Raw genomic sequence first — 20,097 nt, forward strand, 5'->3', positions numbered from 1 at the left:
GCATTTTATCTGCATGCATGCCTACATACATACAGATCTGAACATCTACCCAAATGTTAATTGTACTCACATTTTTTATAAGTTGAAAGATAACACAAAAAATTAAAAATGAAGGAGATGGGTAATGGTGATAGTTGTACAATATTACAAATTTTCTTAATGCTATTAAACTGCATAAGTTAAAAGGGGAAATTTTATGCATATTTTTGCACAATAAGAAAAAAAAGAGGGGGTATCTCACTTTGTAGATCTGATGCTGGAACCATTTTACATTCAGTGTGAACATTAATTACAGTAAAAGTCATAAGGAAAATAAGAAACAAGAATTGACTACAAATCCATCCAGTTTTGATATCAGCATACAGAAAAAACTATTTAGTGCCTTTAGAATCTGATAAATTGGACATTTCTGATGGGCTATCACAGAGGACAAAAAGAGCTGCAAAAATATTTCAAAACAATTTTTATAAGTCATGTGAAAGTATCAGTGTTCTCATTCTGAATTCATTGTGAGTAACTGGATAACCATAAATGAGTAATTATGTTAGTGTCTTTGAGAAGTGGGATTGTCATTGAAAGAGGAAATAACAGATGTAAGATGAATATTGTTATGTAAAAATATTATAGTCCTGAGTTTGAATTTGAAGTACTGGTAAGAACTCTTAATTTATTGTATCTTAGAGGAAAAACACATTTCCTAGCTAGTATCATTGAAAAGGCTTTCAAATAGTGATTAACTAGAGTCCCTTAAGCCCTAGACTTTGATCTTTAAACGCTATTTCCACCAAGTGGTATAAGAGATTCTTGGAAAAATGATACATTAAGGAGGTAAAAATTGAACATGGCAGATTTAGAGAACATCTTGTCATATGGAAGGGTGGAAAATCTGTGAAAGGCTGCCAGGATGTGCCCAAAGAATTGTGGAGCCAATTTAATAGCTTCTCACTGGTCGAGGTGAGGCACTTTCATATGGTAATAACCACAGTTTATTGGAACACAATAAACATGCTTATAGCCATAATTTTATAATGCTTAAAGACTAAACAGAACATGAATCATAATTAGAATACACTTTTTAAAAAATGTTATCACCAAGCATGGTGGTGCATACCGGTAATCCCAGCACTCAGGGGGCTGAGGCAGGAAGGGCACCGTGAGTTTAAGGCCAGCTTGGGGCTACATAGTGTGTCCAAGGCCAGCCTGAACTACATAATGAGATTCTATCTTTAAAAACAAAAGATGAAAAAAATCAAATATTTACTAGGCTTGTTCTTATGCAGACTGTACCTCAGCTTGACCAAATAGAGATGTTTCTCTTTATAGATGTATTTTAGCTAATGATGAAAAAGGAATGATAGGGGGCTGGGGATTTAGCTCAGCGGCATAAGCACCTGCCTTGCAAGCAGGCAGTTGTGAATTCGATCCCCGGTACCGATAAAAAAAAAGGAAAAAGACCAAAAAAGGAATGATAGAATATCATTACTTTGCAGCCCTCAAAAGACTAATGAGTTTAGTTATTGATTATAAGTGGCTGCTAATCTCCCAAAACAAGGACACCTAGATATTTTTCTTTCTAGTGAAAGTTCACAGCAGCACTTATGAAGTAAGAAATTCAATGTGAATTTGACCGTACCTTAAGTTTTAACTACTAGTGTCCCACAATATGAAGGGCAGACATAATGATCTGTTTTTACATCACATTGAGTTTGCAATCAGCAAAATTCAGAATGTAGGAGGGAGGCTCTGTTGGAAATATAACCCACTGTCTTTAATGAATAATTTATAAACAGTCCCCTTAAAGAGTAATAGGGAGTTACAGAGTTTAAAGGCAGCTAAAAGATGAATGAGGCAGTTTATAATGTGTACACTTTAACTTCTGAATCACATAACTGCGCTTGGGGTGAGCTGCAGAAGTAGAAACATTAACTGTATTCTGAGTGACATTAAGGAAGTAATAGCTCTTTTGGAGGTAACAGTGATGTGGCCATGTTTTTTAATGTGGTTTATTTTGTTTACAGATACATTTTGAAATATTTACAGGTGGCAAGATAGAACCTCTAACCTTTGCTTCAAAGTACTCTAGGGTGTTAGGAGAAAAGGAAATACAGATCACACAAAATTTCTCATGAATTAATAGTTGTTGAAGTTATGCAGTAAGCCTGCTGAGGCTGACTATATTGCCTTACCTCTTTTTTATGTGTTGGAAATTTTTCATGAGAAAAGATTAAAATATTTCAGCTATGGAGGAAAAAGCTAACCATTGTTAGAAGATATTCTAGTATCCTAGCTTACTTTCCTTTAATTCTGATTTTACAAGTATATCCCATTTTTAAAAAGCAGGATATCTATTCATACCCCATATTCATAGCCACACTAAGGGCAAATAATAATATTCTGTCTCTAAAACATGAAAAAAAATTGTTTCTTGCCCATCTTTGTACCTTTCAGAAAAATGGCACACCCCACATTGAGATTTCATTATGACCTAAGCGTGCTGTTAGAGTTGGTTGATCATTCTGTGGTGTGTGACTGCAGGCTTAGTACGTGGTTCAGAACAAATGAATACGTGCCTTTTCTGTCTTTCAGGTCCTTGTCCACCTGGGACTCCTGACCAAGGAATCTGGATTTAAGATCGCAGAGACAGCATTCAGTGGTGGCCCTCTTGGTGAATTAGTTCAGTGGAGTGATTTAATTACATCTCTGTACTTACTGGGCCATGACATTAGGATTTCAGCTTCACTGACTGAGCTCAAGGAGTAAGGAGATTACTTTTCAATTTTAAAATCAGGATACAAAAAAGAATTGTAAACTCTTAAAGCCTTCTATTAGTGTGTAATTTCTTGCAGAGGAAAATGAAAGTGATAATTCACTAAACAGGAGATAAGAAGATTATTTTCAGGAGCTAAATACATACACTGTGAAAAGGATAATATGTTTTCATTGTAGCTGCAGGCTCCCAAGGCTTCATGAATGAATGCCAGAAAATTCAAACTAAGGAGCTTATTCTTTGCTATTACAGGTGCTTCCCACATCTGCAGCACAAAACATTATTGACTTTTCTAATTCCCCATCTCTTACTGAAATTCATACTGTTCCCTGCTCAACATCAGGCTTTCTAAATCTTAAAACAAGGCAGGTTCCTGTGTATAATTTAATTTGGATAAAATAAATTTCCTGAAAGCCTTGATCCAATCCTTTTTCAATTAGCCAACTTTCGGCTCATTTGTTAACTCTTCCTTGGTCTTGTGTTTTCCTGAAACTCACATTTACCTCTGTCTCGCAATCACTTTTCCATTTACACAGCTGGCTAAGCAGGGACACCTAAATCTCCTCACTCCTAGGTAACTGCCCTTATAGATGTCCTACCCAGCAGCCAAATGTCATGTGATAGTGTCAAGTACTTTCAGGAGAAAAACTGTGAATAAACATTGGAGAGATGGTGCGGAGGGATTAAAGCAAACAGATGGTCCACCCTGTTCCCATTTTATGGTGCAAGTCCTTGATACCCAGTAAGGTCACTTACGTTAGGTGCAAGCTCTCTTCCTGGTTGGTGGCAGTGTATATTGGGAAAAAAGAAATAAGTTTGGTAATATATTGTCTTAGTTACTTTTTACTTATTGCTGAGACGAAATACCTGAAGCCCAAGTTGGGAAAAGAAAGGTTTATTTCTTAGTTTTTGGAGGTTTTAGTCCACACCCAGTTAGCTCCAAGGCAGGAGGGCATGGCTGGACCGCAGTCCATGGTGGCTGCAAACAACAAACAGGAACCAGCAAAGAGCAAGACACACCTTGTTCCTGCCATTACATCACATCCTGGCTCCACCCCTATGTGGGTGTAGCACTGACATCATCAATCCAAGCGCTAGACAATGAACCAATCACAAATGACAATGCAAACTCATGAGGCCTGGGGGACACAGACATAAACGATGACATATATCAAATAATTTTTTTCAAATCTGAAAAGTTACAATGGCAGTATCAACAATCATGACAACTCTTGTGTTGATGATGACTATTTATACCTAATCTTTATGGACCAGCTGCTGGTTTTTAACACCTGGAAGTAGGTAATACTGTTGTCTGCATTTTAGAAGTAAAGAAAGTGAAGTTCAAATGAAAGTGCTTTGTCTAAGGTCTTAGGGATCTTGGTGATTTGAGCCCAGTGTCTGTCCCCAGTCCTGCATTGGTCTTTTTAAACAAACCAGAGTTCTTCTCAACACTTAATCCTTACCTCTTTCCTGAGTAGGCTATGTCCCATTGCCTTCTTTCCTGTGTGCTCTGGAACACATTGGGTCCATACCCCATAAAATGGATGCCTTCAAACACCTCTCAGTGCCTCCTGTGGGATGGTTTTGGTACACAGCTCACAGAATTGACTGGCTTATAGTTAAGGGCTGCCAATCATTTGATAATTCCAACTAATACATTAAATAATAATTGCACTAATTATGAATCTATTAGTGCCAATGGAGATATGGATGCTAGTTGTAAGTACAGGGAATGCAGAAAACTGATTATTATTCACCGCTGTGCATTTAGCACTTAGTTTCTAGCACACTGTAAGTGCCTGTACAAATACTGATGACTGAATGAATGAGTGGATAGAGGAACAAATGGAATACTGTGCAAGAACAAGAACTGCCTGGGGAACTCAGGAGACACGTATTAGAAATGTACAAGGCAGAGACTTACTCTGTGGTCAAAGGAAAGTCTGTGGTGGTGTTAGTCTTTGTGTACTTTAAAGTTAGGGCTAGATGTGTTTTATTTAGGAAGAGAATTGGAGAAACAACATAGAACAGTGGTCTCCAAATATGCCTGCAGTTGGCATCACTTAGGATCTTTCTGCTTTATTTTCTAGGTTTTGGGAATCTCCTAAAATTAGACTATTCCCAAATTACTTGCAAAGCCTTTGGAAGTAGAACATAGCCATAAGTATTTTATGATGCATTCAAATAAATCCAGCATCCAAACAGGTTTGAAAACACTGAACACAGGTTTGGACAGAGGTCTGCACACTGTGACCAACTCCAGCCCTGTCTTCTTTTTGTAAGGTTTCGGGAATCACAACTACCTTCATTGTTACATACTGTTATGGCCACCTTAACCTCCAGTGGCAGAGTGGTATGGTCTGCAGAGATAAAAGTATTTGTTTTCAAGCCCTTATGGAAAGTTTTCCAACCTTTAGGAAGAAATTGGTTCTATGGAACCAACCCCAGTGGAAAAAGAGAGGGTGCCTGAAATAGTAGAGGAATAGCCCTGGAGAGCATAACCCTGTGTGTGACCTTGGTCCTTTGGAGTAGGACTTCCACAGAGTGGTAAAGATTATCATGAAGGGTGATAGTGCTAAAGAAGAGAGAGTAATGACTGCTTCTGAATAAATAGGAGCTGCTTAGTATTTCTTCATATCCATGAATTTGGCATACTACTCAAGTCCACTATCATCTCCTGAGTACAGGTGTGGCTTTGTATGTCTAGGTGGTCGGTAGGTGGGTAGGTGGTAGGTCTAGGTGGTAGGTAGGAGTTGAGACCATGATTCAATATTTGAAACAATCTCAGTGGTCCATAAATGTGGCACTAATTAACTTAAGCTGTAGAATGAGATGTATTATTTTTTCAGTATTTTTCTTATTGGACAACAAATACATGAGTACATGAGTGAAACACTGGGTAAAAAAATGAAAAAGTACAGTCCACAGCGCCAGTTCCGGAATGCAGTCTAGTTAAAAGGAGAAATTTGAAGGCTAGGGAACCCCTGTAGCAGTGGTAGTAAGTGCTGATCTCCACTTCTAACCCACTTTCCAAGTGAGCAACAGAGTGAGACAACAGAAAAAATTAGCGAACAGGGCAAGACTAAATAAAAAGTAATCAGTACTATAAAGCCTAAAAATTAAAGACATTTAGAGAATGGAGAGGTCAGATAGTAAGAGGTAAAATGTCGTCTTTGTATTCAATCCTCCCCCTCCCCTGGGGGATGGGGAAACAGATATTGAAGCTAGGTGGTACCTTCTCAGAGGTCTCAGAGCTGCTGTCTAGTGAAGATGGATGCAGACCCACATCTTCCTTGATTGCAGATGTTATATTCACAGTGCTGTTTGCTTTCTCATGATGCAGAATCGGGCTTCTAGGTTGGAATTGAGAGGTCTGAAGAACTGAGATAGGTAGAAGACTTGGAAAGACCATTTTATCCTCTCTAATAAAAATCTGAGGAGTGAATATTTGCCTGTGAAATTTGCCAGGTTTAGTACCTGAAAGTAAGTGATTTCTTTTCTTCCCTTGTTTATGCCCTTTTTCTGTAGAATTATGAAGAAGGTTGTAGGGAACCGGTCTGGCTGCCCAACTGTAGGAGACAGAGTCGTCGAGCTCATTTATATTGATATTGTGGGACTTGCTCAGTTCAAGAAAACTCTAGGACCATCTTGGGTTCATTACCAGTAAGTACAATATACTCTTTCCTTCCTTCCTTCCTTCCTTCCTTTCTTTTTCTTTCTTTTCTTTTCTTTTCTTTTCTTTTTCTCTCTCTCTCTCCCTTCCTTTCTTCCTCCTTCCTTGTTCTTTTTCCCTAACAAAAATTATGTGGTTGTGCATAGAAATAGATGATTAAATATTTTTTGAACAGTATGGAATATTTCTCATTTTAGGTGAAATTCAGAATTTGCACAGTGATTTTCTTCTTCCTAGGGCTATTCATTATTTTCATTGATATCTTGAGAAAACAAGTGTCAAGCCTCCTTAATACTATAAATTCTTCTTTCAGTATGCCTAAGCTGGCCTCATCTATTTAATAAAGTAAGGATTTTTTAAAGTCTAGAGATTGTCCTTTTGGTGGTCCTTGGATATGAGATAATGACTCATTTCTATCTTACCTTTTCCCTCATGATGTTCTTGTCATACCTGAGAGGAAAAGTTGGAACATCTTGTGTGAAGACTAAGGGATTTTCCTTTTTGAGATCAGTCTGTGCTCGGTATAACTGCGGTGAGCTCTGTGCAGTGTTTATTGTTTAGTGGGTGAGCTCAGAGTTCACGTGGGTAGGAGCTTGAGACCAGGATTCAATATTTGAAACAATCTCAGTGGTCCGTAAGTGTGGCACTAATTAACTTAAGCTGTAGAATGAGATATATTATTTTTTCAGTTTTCTTTCACCCTTTCTGAGAAGGCACCGCTTATTACTGTATCTCCAGCACTCTTATACCTGCATGCGTGGTGAGAGTGGTTGCATGTACTAGCCTTCAAGCACAATCAGCACAATAAAGGAGGCTTTATTTTTAGTTATCTTCTGCTTATTACCATTGATGCTGAATTTTATTTATTGTGTATAAAAGATTATTATAAAAGTTTTGTTTTGTTTTTAAGACAGGGACTCTATACAATTTAGTCTAGCCTCGAACTCATGTAATGCAGGCTGGCCTTAAACTTGTGATAGTCCTCCTGCTTCAGCTTCCCAAGTGCTGGGATTTGCAAGTATGTACCATCACACCTGACTCTTAAAAGTAATTTTGAAAGATAGCTAAATTTAAATAATCTTCTGTTTAGTAGGATCAGTGGTTCATGAATATGGGTACAAAGTTTGAAGGCTAGGGAACCCCTGTACCAGGGGCAGTAAATGCTGATCTCCACTTCTAACCCAATTCCCAAGTGAGCATCTGGAAAATCTTTAAGTTAGTATACATGGAAATCTTGTTAAGTTTCTTTTCTGTTGCTTTTGGGTAAGGTGGTATATTGATGGGTCTTCCAACTTAACCAGTAAAATAATTTGAATGGTCTAAACTCCTGTCTCCTCTTTCAGGTTAGTTAAGGTTAATATTAGCAACTTGATTTGCCCAAGGTTGTATCAGACTGGAATTCTTCAGAAATCAGACAGAAATTAAAACTAAGAATACTAAAAATCTTCTCAAAAGCATAGAGGGGAGAATATCCCTTGTCAGTAAAATTCCCTTTGAATATACAGGGTTTTTCCCCAACAACATTGATTTTTCTTATTGAACAACAAATATTCATAAGAAGGAGAGAGATGGAATAGAGATTGTTGATGGAATAGATATATAGATTCTCATTCTTTTCCTTTTTGGCATATAATTTCATAAAATAAAGAAAGAAAAATACAATCTTGGTTTGGGCCAGTATAGCACTCTGCATTTTATATCATGTCTCTCCTGTTTCGTGTGTGTGTGTGTGTGTGTGTGTGTTTCATTGAGGTCTGCATTACTCTCGCACATTTTTTTCTTACATTTGTTCTCAGTTGTATAGAAATAACCATCTTTCTTCTTGGTTAATAGCCATGTAGGTGAAGGCAATTGTTTAAGGGTTTGGTTTGTTGTAGCCTTAAAGAAAGAAGGTCAGGGCTGTTGTTTTCTGGCATTTTGTGAATGGCAGACATTTGGAAAATGTGCGAAGGAATCTACGCAGTTCAGACCTCCCTAGACTCTCATGTCCTTACCATTAAGAAGAGCTGTTTGGATGGAAAATACTCTCAGCGGTAGAGTTTAGGTCAATTAAGAGAGGCAGTGCTGTTATTAAAATGGTCACTGTATATTGGTATTTGACTTGCGTTGTATGGAAAGGCATATCTCAGAGGGATTTTATGGAAAGTGTAATGTTTGTCTGCTCTTTTTTAATGACCAGTCTGCATTAGTGATGGCAGACAGGGGATCCATTAGTGCTTTAGCCCTGCAGTCTTTGGAATGATTGAGCTGAGAGTTCATCAAAATACTAAACAGATCCTCTAAAAAGTTTCTTATCTACAGTCAGGACTGTCTGTGTTCACGTTGGTTGATGGTAGGTACTATAAATTAAATCTAGTGTTTTCATCCAATTTCTCAATTGGAAGCAAGCTCTTCAAGCCTGTTGATCTTGGAAGAAATATCATAAATTCTACCTAGTTTACATGAGGATCTATAAAATTCAATCAGACATTTATTAAAAAACTATGTATATGCAGGTAAAATTCTGTTAGGAACTCACACTCTTCTGCTTCATGTGAGGCCTTTTGCTGAGCATTGAGGAGATATAAGATGCAAAAAGTGCTGCACATGCCATGTTTTACATCAAACTCCAAAAACAGAAAGCTCCTGGCACAAGCTTGGGGGTATCCATCTTAAAAGATTATAGCTGAGAGTAAGAAGAATGTTGCAGGAGTCCTGGGGCACTGCACTAAGGTTCCTGTTAGCAGAAGGCAAGCTGCCTTAAGAATCTAAACAAGTATCTTTTTTAAGTCATTAGTCTGTTCCTGATGCCCCAGACACACCAAGACATTAGAAACATGACATAAAGATTAAAAACACAAACCTAATTCCAAAACAGATGGAAAAAGTGATCAAAGAATGAAAACTACAATTTTAGGTCTCCCATATCATAGATAAGGTCAGTCCCCTGTTGCTGGTATATAAAACAAACTAATATATGCTAAAAAAAAAAAATGCACAGTGCTTCAGCCAGAGCTTCAAGATAAAGATGTTGAATTGTAAGTTTCTTGAGACATCATTATAGTCTTGTTGCCAGGAAACTAGATATAGCTTACATCTTGACTCTAAACACTGTGGCCACCAGGAGATAGGCTCTTACCAGGGAACTTTGTTCCTAAGATTTGCTTTAATTATCCAAATTAATAGTAACAATAATAAAATTCAAAATTAAAAATACAGTCACCAGCCAAACTTAGGAGAAGAATCTAGACATGATTTGTTTTTCTGAGGCTGTGGGGCCTGTTTCTTTCTCTATGGGTTGCCAGGCTGAAGTCCCTGTCCTTCGTACTGTGAAGATTGCCAAGCCAGGCATGGTGATGTGCACCCAGAGTCCCAGCTGCACAGCATACTAAGGCAAAAGGATCATGGGAACCCAGGGGTTCATGGGCAACCTGGGCATCATAGTAAGACCCTGTCTTAAGAAAATTGCCATTTTGATGACAGCATGTTCAATTAAAGCCACACAAACAAGGGAACTATTTCTGTGGTCAGCTTTTATTTCATTCTGTGGTCATGGCCTTTCCTCCTGCTCTGTTTTTTTTTTTTTTTTTTTTTTTTTTTTTTCTTTCTTATGTAAACAAATGGCAGTAAGAAAATCAACACACAAAAATGGCAGTTAACAGCTGTGGTTCCTAGAAAACCCATTCTGGTATTTGGATTTTGTTGTTATTGCTCTTGTTTCAGACTCTTAGTGAAGTGAAATTTTTAAACCAGAAATTGTATTTTCCTTAAAAGTCATTGCCTGCATCTGATTCTAAAATGTTTGCTTTTAATTTTTATTTACTTTATGCTTATTGGTCCTGTAAAAGTTATTTAGAAGTATTAGTGATAAGTAGCAAGAGAAAATAGGTGCTCTTATTAGCCATTCAGAGCTTAAATTACATGCATGCTTTGAGATTTAGTGATGAAGTCAGGTAACCAAGGTCAGTAAATTTTGTTTCAGTATTAACTTCTTCCAGCTGGTAATTCATTCTGCCCTCTAAAGATGTAGCCAAAAGACATCTATCAGGGGCCTCCTAGTAAATATTTGAGGCTTTGTAGTTCATACACATGTTCATCAGCTCTGTTCCTAGAACATGAAGGTGGTGGCAGGCACTGTGGGGACACAGTGTTACTACATTCACGTAAAACTTTTATTTTTAAATGCGTAAATATGAAAGCCATATAATTTTCACATCACAGAATATTTTCTTATTTTTTAATCATTTAAGAATCTAAAGACCGTCCTAGTGCACAGCCACACAAAAGTAGGTATTAGGACCAACTGTGGCCTTTGGTGGCACAGACAAATGAAATATCTGTGGTTTCATTTTGTCAGGCTCTAGAAATAAAGTAGTAAATTTTGCTGTTATTAGGTATGTAAAAACTGTCACACCTTTTCACTAAAATTCTAAGCATAGTCCTCCTTGTGGGGCCATGACAGAATACTGAACCTGAGTATATGATGAAATGAAATTAATTTCTCACCATTGCAGAAGCTGGAAAGTCCCAGGTATAGGGGCCCCCATCTGGAGAGGACCATGTTGTTGTGCCATAACCTGGAGGAAGACATGACAAGGACAGAGATCAGGATCCAGGTGGCACAAGCTCCTGTGTCTCCTCCTTTTCTTATGAAACCACTAATACCATAATGGGCACCCCACCTTCTTAACCTCATCTAACCCTAAGTACTTCTCAAAGGCCCCACCTCAGACTACCATCAACATAGCAATTTGACGATTAAGTTTCTGACATACGAACTTTCAGGGAATTCCTCACAATAACATAATCTGTATCTAACCAAATAGTCTAGTTGGCTGATACAAATGTTACACATTTATGCTGGAAAAGACAATGCATGGCTTGTGCTTTAAGCAGACTGAGCTCAGTAGAGGTGGTAGCTCTGTTTCTTTAATAACTGCTGTGTGTGTGGCTCTGGGTGTGTGCTGAGTATGAGACAGCAAGTTTCGCAGTCCCCAGCTGTGGCTTTCAGGGACTTTTCATTTGAATGATATTTGAGCAGTCCTCTGTGCCATCAGTCAGGCCATTTGAAGTAAATGCTGTCTACTTTGTGATTGCTGTGGTTCTCAAATCACTCACGTAGATGTTTGGTTTATCAGTTATAGTAGTGAATCTTACAGAGCTTCCCATGATACAACAGCCTACTGCATGCCATAGAACGTGATTGGCTGGGGATGTAACTCAGAGATAGAATGGTTGCCCAGTATGTGCAAAGCTGTGGGTTCAATTCCTGAGCCTGCAAAATAATAATAACACCTATCAGTTCCTGCCTGCTAGCTTTTTTTTTTTCTTCTGATACCAGGAATCAAACTCAGGACATTATGCATGCCAAGCAGGCGCTGTGTCACTGAGCCATATCCCTGGCCCTGGTAGCATTTTGTCTATTTTTGGTAATCTTCAGAGAAGAGGCTAGAGCTTTCTCTTTTGAGGTCAAGGTTGTAGCTTCACACACATCATGTTTTCTTTCAGGTGCATGCTTCGAGTCCTGGATTCATTTGGTACTGAGCCAGAGTTTAATCATGCAAATTATGCCCAGTCCAAAGGTCACAAGACCCCCTGGGGAAAATGGAATCTGAACCCTCAGCAGTTTTATACCATGTTCCGTGAGTATTTATGTTTCTCCTCTGCTTTCCAGAATGCCACTGAAGACAGCTACCTATTAGGTAGTTATTTACAGGACCCTTAGCTGTAGAAGTGTGTGCTCTTGAACCTTTTCCTTGGGAATAATTGAATTTTTTCTTTAATTGGAGTTGAAAAGCTATGTGAGCATTTTGTGAAAAGCCCTGGAGATGTAGAGAAAAATGTTGACTATAAGTTGCTATTAGAAAAGAACTTGGGGACAGCTGCTGACTGGTATAACCTTGGCTTGCCTTGGGCCACAGTGATGTCATTCAGAGTGCCCTTCCTTGTTAATGAGGAATAATGTCTTCTGTGTCAGTCCACTTTTTATATAACTATATCTTAACATATCAAGTGCCAGACTTTTCAAAGAAAAGTCTCCCCCTTCCTATGAGCAGCTGGTTTAAACTCAGTTTTATATTTTACTGGCTTCCTGGATGTTAGACTCAGAATGAGATTTTCACTCCTCCTACTAACCTGATAGCATTGTCTTGAGAAGCAGTGTTTGTTTTATGTAGGTGGAGTGAGAGTGCAGAAAACTAACGGTGAGCTGAGGCCCACTGTTAGACTTTCCGAATTTTTTGTTTCTAGGCCTTTTTTTTCCTCAAGAGGGTTCTTACTATTGCTTTCCACTTGCCTGCCTCAGTAGAGCCTTATTTCCAATTATTGATGACTGTGAATCTGAATACCAAACTTGATAGCATTTGTGCCAAAAACAAATGTATTACTTAAGTCAGTACACCATAGTGACAAAGCCAAGTTCTTTTCTGAAAAAGAACAGCTACATGAGTTAAACAGTTGATTTGGATGCTTAAGAGTAGAGAATTCCCATTTTAGAAAAAATTATCAGTATAATTTTAACCCAAAGTTTTCCATTCTAGAAATTACTTCAGAGATGTCAGTCTGCCTGCCTTTTCCACCACACATACACTCTGTCCCCTTAATATATAGCCTGAATGTAACAGCAGCACATTGGATTAATCCTTGGGTATCAGTTCTACGAAGGAGAAAATTAAGAAGAGTTCTGGCTGATGAAGAGAATAGTTTTTAAAATCAACTTATATTTAAGATCATTCAGCTCAAAGAGGTTGGTAAGGGTGTGCTCTGTGCCTTGTCAACATTATCACTGCTCCATAATAATAATTAATAATTAGCCTGTTATTGCAACTTGTCCCTATCACATAGATCAGGATTTGGCATCTTAGGTGACAGGTGGCTGTCAGCATGGTGAGGCATGATTAGAGTTAAGCTTGTGGTTTGCCTTTGCTATGAAACTTTGAGAGGCTAGGATGACATGGCACCAAACAAACTTAAGAAGCAAACTGTATGTTACATGCCAAGTGTCATAAGATGTTACCTTTGTCCAGAAGGCTTAAGCTCCTGGAAGATGTAGTTGGTAGGCATGTGTCCTCCAAAACATGGTGTTTTCCTGTGTCCATGCCTAGAGAGCAGAGAGGTTCCAGAAACTATAGGCTTCTCTTTGAGAATGTTGGGATTTAGAGCCCTGCAAACTTATTTTGTGTTTCATAGTGCTGGTTGGTTGAATTGAAAGAAGGTCACTGTTTAAAATGTTACTGAAATGTAATCCCACCTACTCAGGGCCAAGAGAGGAGGATCACAAGTTTGGGGTCATCCTGCACTAGTTAACAGGGCCTTGTCTTGAAATAAGTATAAAAAGGATGGAAATGTAGCTCAGTCATAAGAGTATTTAATTAGCATACATGAGACCCTGGGTTCCACCCCTAAAACCTAGAAAAAGTACATAATACTATCTTGCAAACGAACAAACAAAAAACCTTATGGCAAAACATCAACAAACCCCATCAGCACTATGATTTGCCTGTACATTCATAGTAAAAAAATATATTGTTATTTGAAACTGTTGTAGTGTAGGATCTAAGCTTTCAGGTATTTGATAAATGGGAGAATTGGAGTAAAGACTATATAAGAGTCAACTTGAATAGAAAACATCAATATGAACTCTCTTCCTTCCTTCCTTCCTTTCTTTCTTCTTTTTTTTTTTTTTTTTTTTTTTTTTTTGTCTTTTTCATTTTTATTGGTACCGGAGATTAAACTCACGACCGCCTGCTTGCAAGGCAGGTGCTTATGCCACTGAGCTAAATCCCCAGTCCCCCTTTCTTTCTTTAAAAAGAAGTCCTATCTCTGTGCTTTGGAAAAGACCAAAAAAGTAAAGGCAGCCTGATGTATAGCAGTGCATACCTCAGCACTCATAATGTGGTTCCCTAAATACTTTTTCTCACTGAAAGGAGCCTCCTTTTAGGATCAAGAGCTAGTTGCAGGTCCACTTCAGGGAATATTCAAGATGGACCATCTTATGGTTTAAACAAAGGAAAAGAAGCTAAGAATGAACACTGGGGTGGAATCAGGAAGACATAGAATCCCAAAACAGGGTAGTCTGAGCAGGAAGAGAAGACCAGTTTTAGTAGATTAAAATCAGACAAATGACAAAAAAAGTTGAGACCAAAATGAATTATAAAATGAATTTGCAAGACCAAACTTCAAGCAAGAAAACCCCACAAAGTATAGTCAGCTTTACAAGTTGCTAGAGCACCAACTCATTCTAAAAAATAAAGGTGGAAAAAGCCAGTTTTGATCTTCCTGCCTTTCCAACACAAATTATCTTAGAAATAATCAAATGGTTGATGAGAAAAAGTTGTTAATCACAGAGAAATCAGACATAATAAATGCAGAAGGAATGAAGAATTAGCAAATCAGCATTTTGAGGATCTTAATGAGACAGTGAAGTGAGTCATCACCAGTGGTTCTAAATCCATCATACGACAGGTTGATGGAAAACTTTCTCATGGGTGAGGCTGTCTTGAATGGAGGAAATATGGAAATGGGTAGGGAAATGAAGCAGTTTGAGGCATTTATCATATCAAGATAAATGTATGTGGGCTGGAGAATTTGCAACAGAAAACAGTATCTCCTGCATCTTCCCATTTGAACCTGGCCACAGTGAACCTGGAGGCTTCCTTTCCAGAAGGTCCCATTCTCTGTGACAGAAGAATGATGTCCATCCCAGATAGTTGGATAATTGTGGCTATTCTAGTGGTCTAAAGGGAAAGACTGTTCCCTTGAATATAAAAAGAAAATGTTCAAAGTTATATTTACTTCTTAATATTTTTAAAAATGAAATTCAGTAGTACTTCGTACATGGTCTGAAGGTCATCATTTTATAATTGATATGTAAATGTGCTCATACATTGAGAATATGAGACTTCTGTGTATTTAGATTGCTTTCTATTGTTGAGGTGCCTGGTAAAAAATTTAAAGACCAAGAATTTTCCTTTCAGACTCAAATCAATTGTTTTAGGAAACTTAGTAGTATTCCAGCATGTGTACAGTACAGAGGGCACTGGGCACAGAAAAAGAGAAGAATTTACTCACTGGTGCAAGCTCTTTAGGGCCAGCCAAATGAAATATACTGGACCAGAACATGTTAGCTTTCTTAAGTGTTTCTGTCATATTTCTTACTTGAAACCTTTTTCTGTTTTTTTTTCTGATTTCTTGCTAATGTGGTACATATTCTACAAATCAAAAAACCAGAGAGAGAGAAAGAGAGAGTATGTGTATGTGTGTGTGTGTGTGTTTTGTCCCAAATCTTAGAAATTCCCTGGCATGACCCACTCTGTATCCTGTGTAAAGTTGGGCATTTTAGGATGTAGCAGCATGACTACTATTTTTGATCCCTTCCTAATCAGGACCAGGTAGTGAGATAGTACTAAGACCCTTTAATTAGATCAGTTGAGTGATGACTTTTTCCTGGAAGCAATACCATTGCTGTTTTAGGGCCCTTGTTCCTGTTTTCACCTCGTGTCTGCATTTAGCATGGCTGTGGAACTAGGCTCTGTAGAGCTGCTCTTGAAAACTCAGTTTAGATCAAACCTTCATCCTTCTCTGAGCCTCCAGGGCCTTCCCTCTGTCTCAAGAGTCCCGTCCATACTCCATAGCAAAGTGTTCACATTCCTTGGCTCCCTGGACTCGTTTCCCTTTTCTTCTCTGACCCAACACATACTGTATCCCTGTAGGTCTTGACCTCTCAGAGAGCACCATCCATATTTGTAGCCACCCGTACCTCCTTCATATCATCAACATAGCAAAATAATCATTAAGACTATTTCAATGACTACCTCTATCTTTCCAGTCTCTAAGAAGAGCAACCATATTACAAAAACAAGGACGGTCTTCTCCCGCTGAAAAAAGTTCCTCAAAACCCTGTAACCATTACTATTTTTTACCATGTGTATTTTTTTACATAGATATATATTTACCTATGTATATATAAGAGATTTAGATATATAAATTTTGCAGCTCCTTTATTTTTACTTAATATATCATATTCTTTTTCAAGCTTCTACTCAGGCTTGAAAATATTTCCAGTGCCGTTTTAGAGACCATTAAGTGACCATCTCCTCATGTGTATGTATTTACAGATATTTTGTTTTTATTTGTAGAAAATTAATGGTGGGATTTTCTGTGCTTGCCAGATGTGTGGGTTGGCTTTATATCTAGGCATCATTTTAGACTCTGTCTTAGTCCCTGCAAATACTGCTTGCTTTACACTCCTTAAAGCAATCTTTTTTTATTTCAGTCTCAAACAAGGTGTGTTATACCTTAGTAAACAATGAAGAAAAGTCTGCTCACTTAAAAAAGTAAAATAGACACATTGTTTGCCTAAACCCCTTAAAAGAGAAAAGTAAAGCCCTCAAATTGATTATTTGAACCATGTATTATGCCATATTTGAATAGCTCTAATTATCTGTTCAACACCCACTTTCACAACTTCATCTGGTTTATGTAAAAATATCAGCTGGGATAAAAATCTTTATCTAATTGAATTTTTTCCTTCCCTGGAGACTAGCTGAAAGCAGCAGTTGCACTTTGATGAGGTTGCCCTCCCCCCAACTGTTTGAGATAAGCTTCAGCATAGATCTTTTTTTGTTCGTTAATATCCCACAAAAGTTTTAGCAACCTTCAGAGACCGTAGGCTGTAGCTTCTCAATCCACATCACTGCTGTGCAGCACATTCTGGTTCCCTAAGCAAAATCTATGCAGGCTTATTTTATTTGTTGAGTAACTAAAGTGATTAAGGTGTTATTTGCTATGTGGCAACATTGCAAAATACACCTTCTGGGCATTCCATGTTGTCCTCCATGCTGTGGAGTACAGAGTGTTTCTTGGTATGTGAGGACGATTGAGGCGAAAAGATGGAGCTATAATGGGACAATGAATAAGGAACAGATTGAGGATTCTGGAGGTGTTCAGTTTAGAGCCTTCCCATTTTATCTCCAGCTCCTTAGATGTTTTTGAACCATCCCCTTTCCCAAATCCCTATATGGTGCTTAATAGGGAGTCAACAGGTAACTAAACCTGAGGATTTTTTCCCTATGAGCATGAAATAAAGTTTTATTGGAATGTTTATTTAGTTGTTGATTTCAGTTAGTTGCTCAATGCAGAATATCACTCAATACCTGTAGATCCTCGAGTCTCTGCTGTTCAGAAGCTTACTTTAAGAAGGATCAGGCAGTGCACTTATAAAAACAAGGCTGTATCGTATTTCCACTTTGCAGTAACAGGCACGGTGAATGGAGCAGGGCAGATGTGAACAGAGAGGCATATTCTGCTTGTCCCCTCACTTGTGCCTGGAACTGTTTTTTGAAGAGTTGGTTCACTGTGAAGTGACCAGCTTATACCAGTTTTCTAGCTACATGGGCTGCATGGGAAGAACCACTCCCAACCAGGTAAAGCAGAATAGCCAGGCACCCTTGTTCACAGTGCCGAAAATGTAGGCTAGAGTGAAGAAGTGTAAAAAACAGAAGCCTACTGTTAGTTACCAGAAAAGGCAGAGCAGAGAACTAAATGCTACATGCTATGACCTTCACAGGAATCAGAGGCTAAAGCCATCATCTTCTCCAAGTTGGTTTCTTGACTCACAAAACTTCACTTCCAGTGTTTTTTCTCTTTTAAGGATTTTAGAATCAGGTATTGGGGGAAATATCCATACTGTTTTTGTTAAACAGCTACAGGGAAGGAGCTAGTTGGAGTGAATGCCAGTTCATCCAGTTGGGGTTTGCAGCTGGTGGGAGACAGGCTATCCTGGTTCCTGTGCTTTGCATATATAAATATGACAATTCCTGTTATTCAAGCTGAGCATCAGATGTCTGAAGAAACCTGGCCAAGATATAAATGGCAAAGCAAGGATTTGAGCCCAACACTATGACCCCTCTGCTATTGATTCTAAACCTCAAGTAAAATCACCTGGAAAGCTTATTGACGCAATGTTACTGTTTGTGTCTAGACATCCTCCCAAAACTTCATGTAGTCATAGAGCTTTTTCAGAGGTGGCAGATTCTAGGGTGTGCAGTCAATTCATGGTGCAATGCTAGGATTAAGTGTGTGTGATTACTAAATCAGTCCACTGGATTACTAAATCAGACCACCACCATATCCAGTAGTCTGGATGAGATAAGAAGGGCAGACAGATGCTGTTAAGGCCCTTGTTGCTTTTGCTATCTTCTGCCACCCTGAACTGCTGCCCCTCTGCCCTATGTGCCTTGGAGCCAACTGATTATGACTGAGACCTCTACAAACTGTGAACTAGATAAGCTTTTCCTCCCTTAACTATGGGCATTGGATATGTTGTCTCGGCAAGGAGAAAAGAAACTAAGACATACAGAGTGTAGAGCCTATGATGGGCTAGAGAATTTACCTTTCTAACAAGATCCAGTTGATGCTGGTACCATGGGACTCAGTACCACACTTTGAAAATCTTTGTTTTCACCAGCTATGAGAACCAAATGCCCAAAGTGAAGTGATTAAAACGCAGGCTTTGTTGCCTTGAAGTTGGAAGTCTCGCCACCATGATTAACCATTTACAAAATGACAATCTCTTCTTTTCTAGTGATATCTTGTTCCATTTTATTTGTCTACAGAAGGAGGTGGCTTTTCTCTGGCTCTACATTGCAGGGTTCCCTCTGTCTCCCCACTTTCTTGCTTAGCAGCCACTCCTCTAACCCTTTGAGATCAGCAGGTAGCCTCCAGCTCTTGTTTTAGTTTTCATTGGCCAACAGAACAGGAATAAAGCTACAATTACAGAGAGTGACAAAGTGCCCCAAGTAAGATCAAGCCTGTGTGGTCAGTATGAACTGAATGATACGTGGCAGTGACCAATGTTTAGAGACCTGGCTTATGTTCTCTTATTGGTCCCTATCAGTGTCTCCAAAAGCAATGGTGTTTCAGGACCATAGTTCCAGTTCACAGATGAGAGAAATAGAGGTTTCTAAAGCATGATTCACCCACAACAGTAGACTGAGCCCCAGAGGTGGCATTTATTCAATCCCCCTTCAACCCAGTTCCTTTTCACTAAAGTACCCATGGAATTTAAGACTCCTTTCTCATCTTCTGTTTCTCATGTGAATGTCTTAGTGCACCATGGGAACCTTGCAGCTGTTGTGTTGAACAGCTATGTTCACTTGGCTGCCCCACTTCCTAACCCTACATTCAGAGTCTGACTCCTACAGCTTCTAGCCTTGCTGGCCTTTCTTGGGTTGTCCTGCCTCTTCTTGGCTTTTAGGTATCTTGCAGGATGCTGTGTCCTCTCTGGTATTCAGGCTGTTGCTTTACCCAGAAACCCCTGTCCTCCCCTTAACGCCAACACATGCACACATCCACTGCAGTCTACAGATATAGTCCATCTCATCCTTGCAGGAAGCGTCCCATCTTTCTTCTCCGAGCCAGCTACTCTGCTCAGTGGCTCTTACCCACCAAGCCCCAGCCCAGCCCAGATTCTACTCTGTAATCCCTGCTGGTATGATTCTTGCCAAGTTCTCAGTACTTGAATTGGTCCTCTGCACATGGTTGGTCTTAAATAAACATTTGTTGAATTAATGAATGAAGAACCAAAAGACTCAGGTTTTCCAATGAAGTTTGTTAAACCATAGGTCGAGCATTGCTCTGTTCTACTCGCAGTGCCGTGGCTCATGGGCGTCTCGCT

The 20,097-nt window shown here is 38.8% G+C and overlaps 1 protein-coding gene across 5 annotated transcripts in view; it reads left to right on the top strand.

The window, feature by feature from the left end:
- Mgat5 (alpha-1,6-mannosylglycoprotein 6-beta-N-acetylglucosaminyltransferase) overlaps nucleotides 1-20,097 on the top strand; it is a 338,130-nt gene that overhangs the window by 219,701 nt on the left and 98,332 nt on the right. For all 5 annotated transcript variants that reach the window (XM_023561078.2, XM_063258973.1, XM_063258972.1 and 2 more), the window contains exons 8-10: nucleotides 2,587-2,756; nucleotides 6,299-6,433; nucleotides 11,931-12,064. In XM_023561078.2, the coding sequence (XP_023416846.2) occupies nucleotides 2,587-2,756; nucleotides 6,299-6,433; nucleotides 11,931-12,064 (439 nt within the window). The remainder of the gene's footprint in view (nucleotides 1-2,586; nucleotides 2,757-6,298; nucleotides 6,434-11,930; nucleotides 12,065-20,097) is intronic.

The sequence above is a fragment of the Cavia porcellus genome, unplaced genomic scaffold (assembly GCF_034190915.1).
Source record: "Cavia porcellus strain 051 isolate PalLab524CR breed Dunkin Hartley unplaced genomic scaffold, mCavPor4.1 scaffold_12, whole genome shotgun sequence".
In the NCBI taxonomy this organism is placed as follows: domain Eukaryota; kingdom Metazoa; phylum Chordata; class Mammalia; order Rodentia; family Caviidae; genus Cavia; species Cavia porcellus.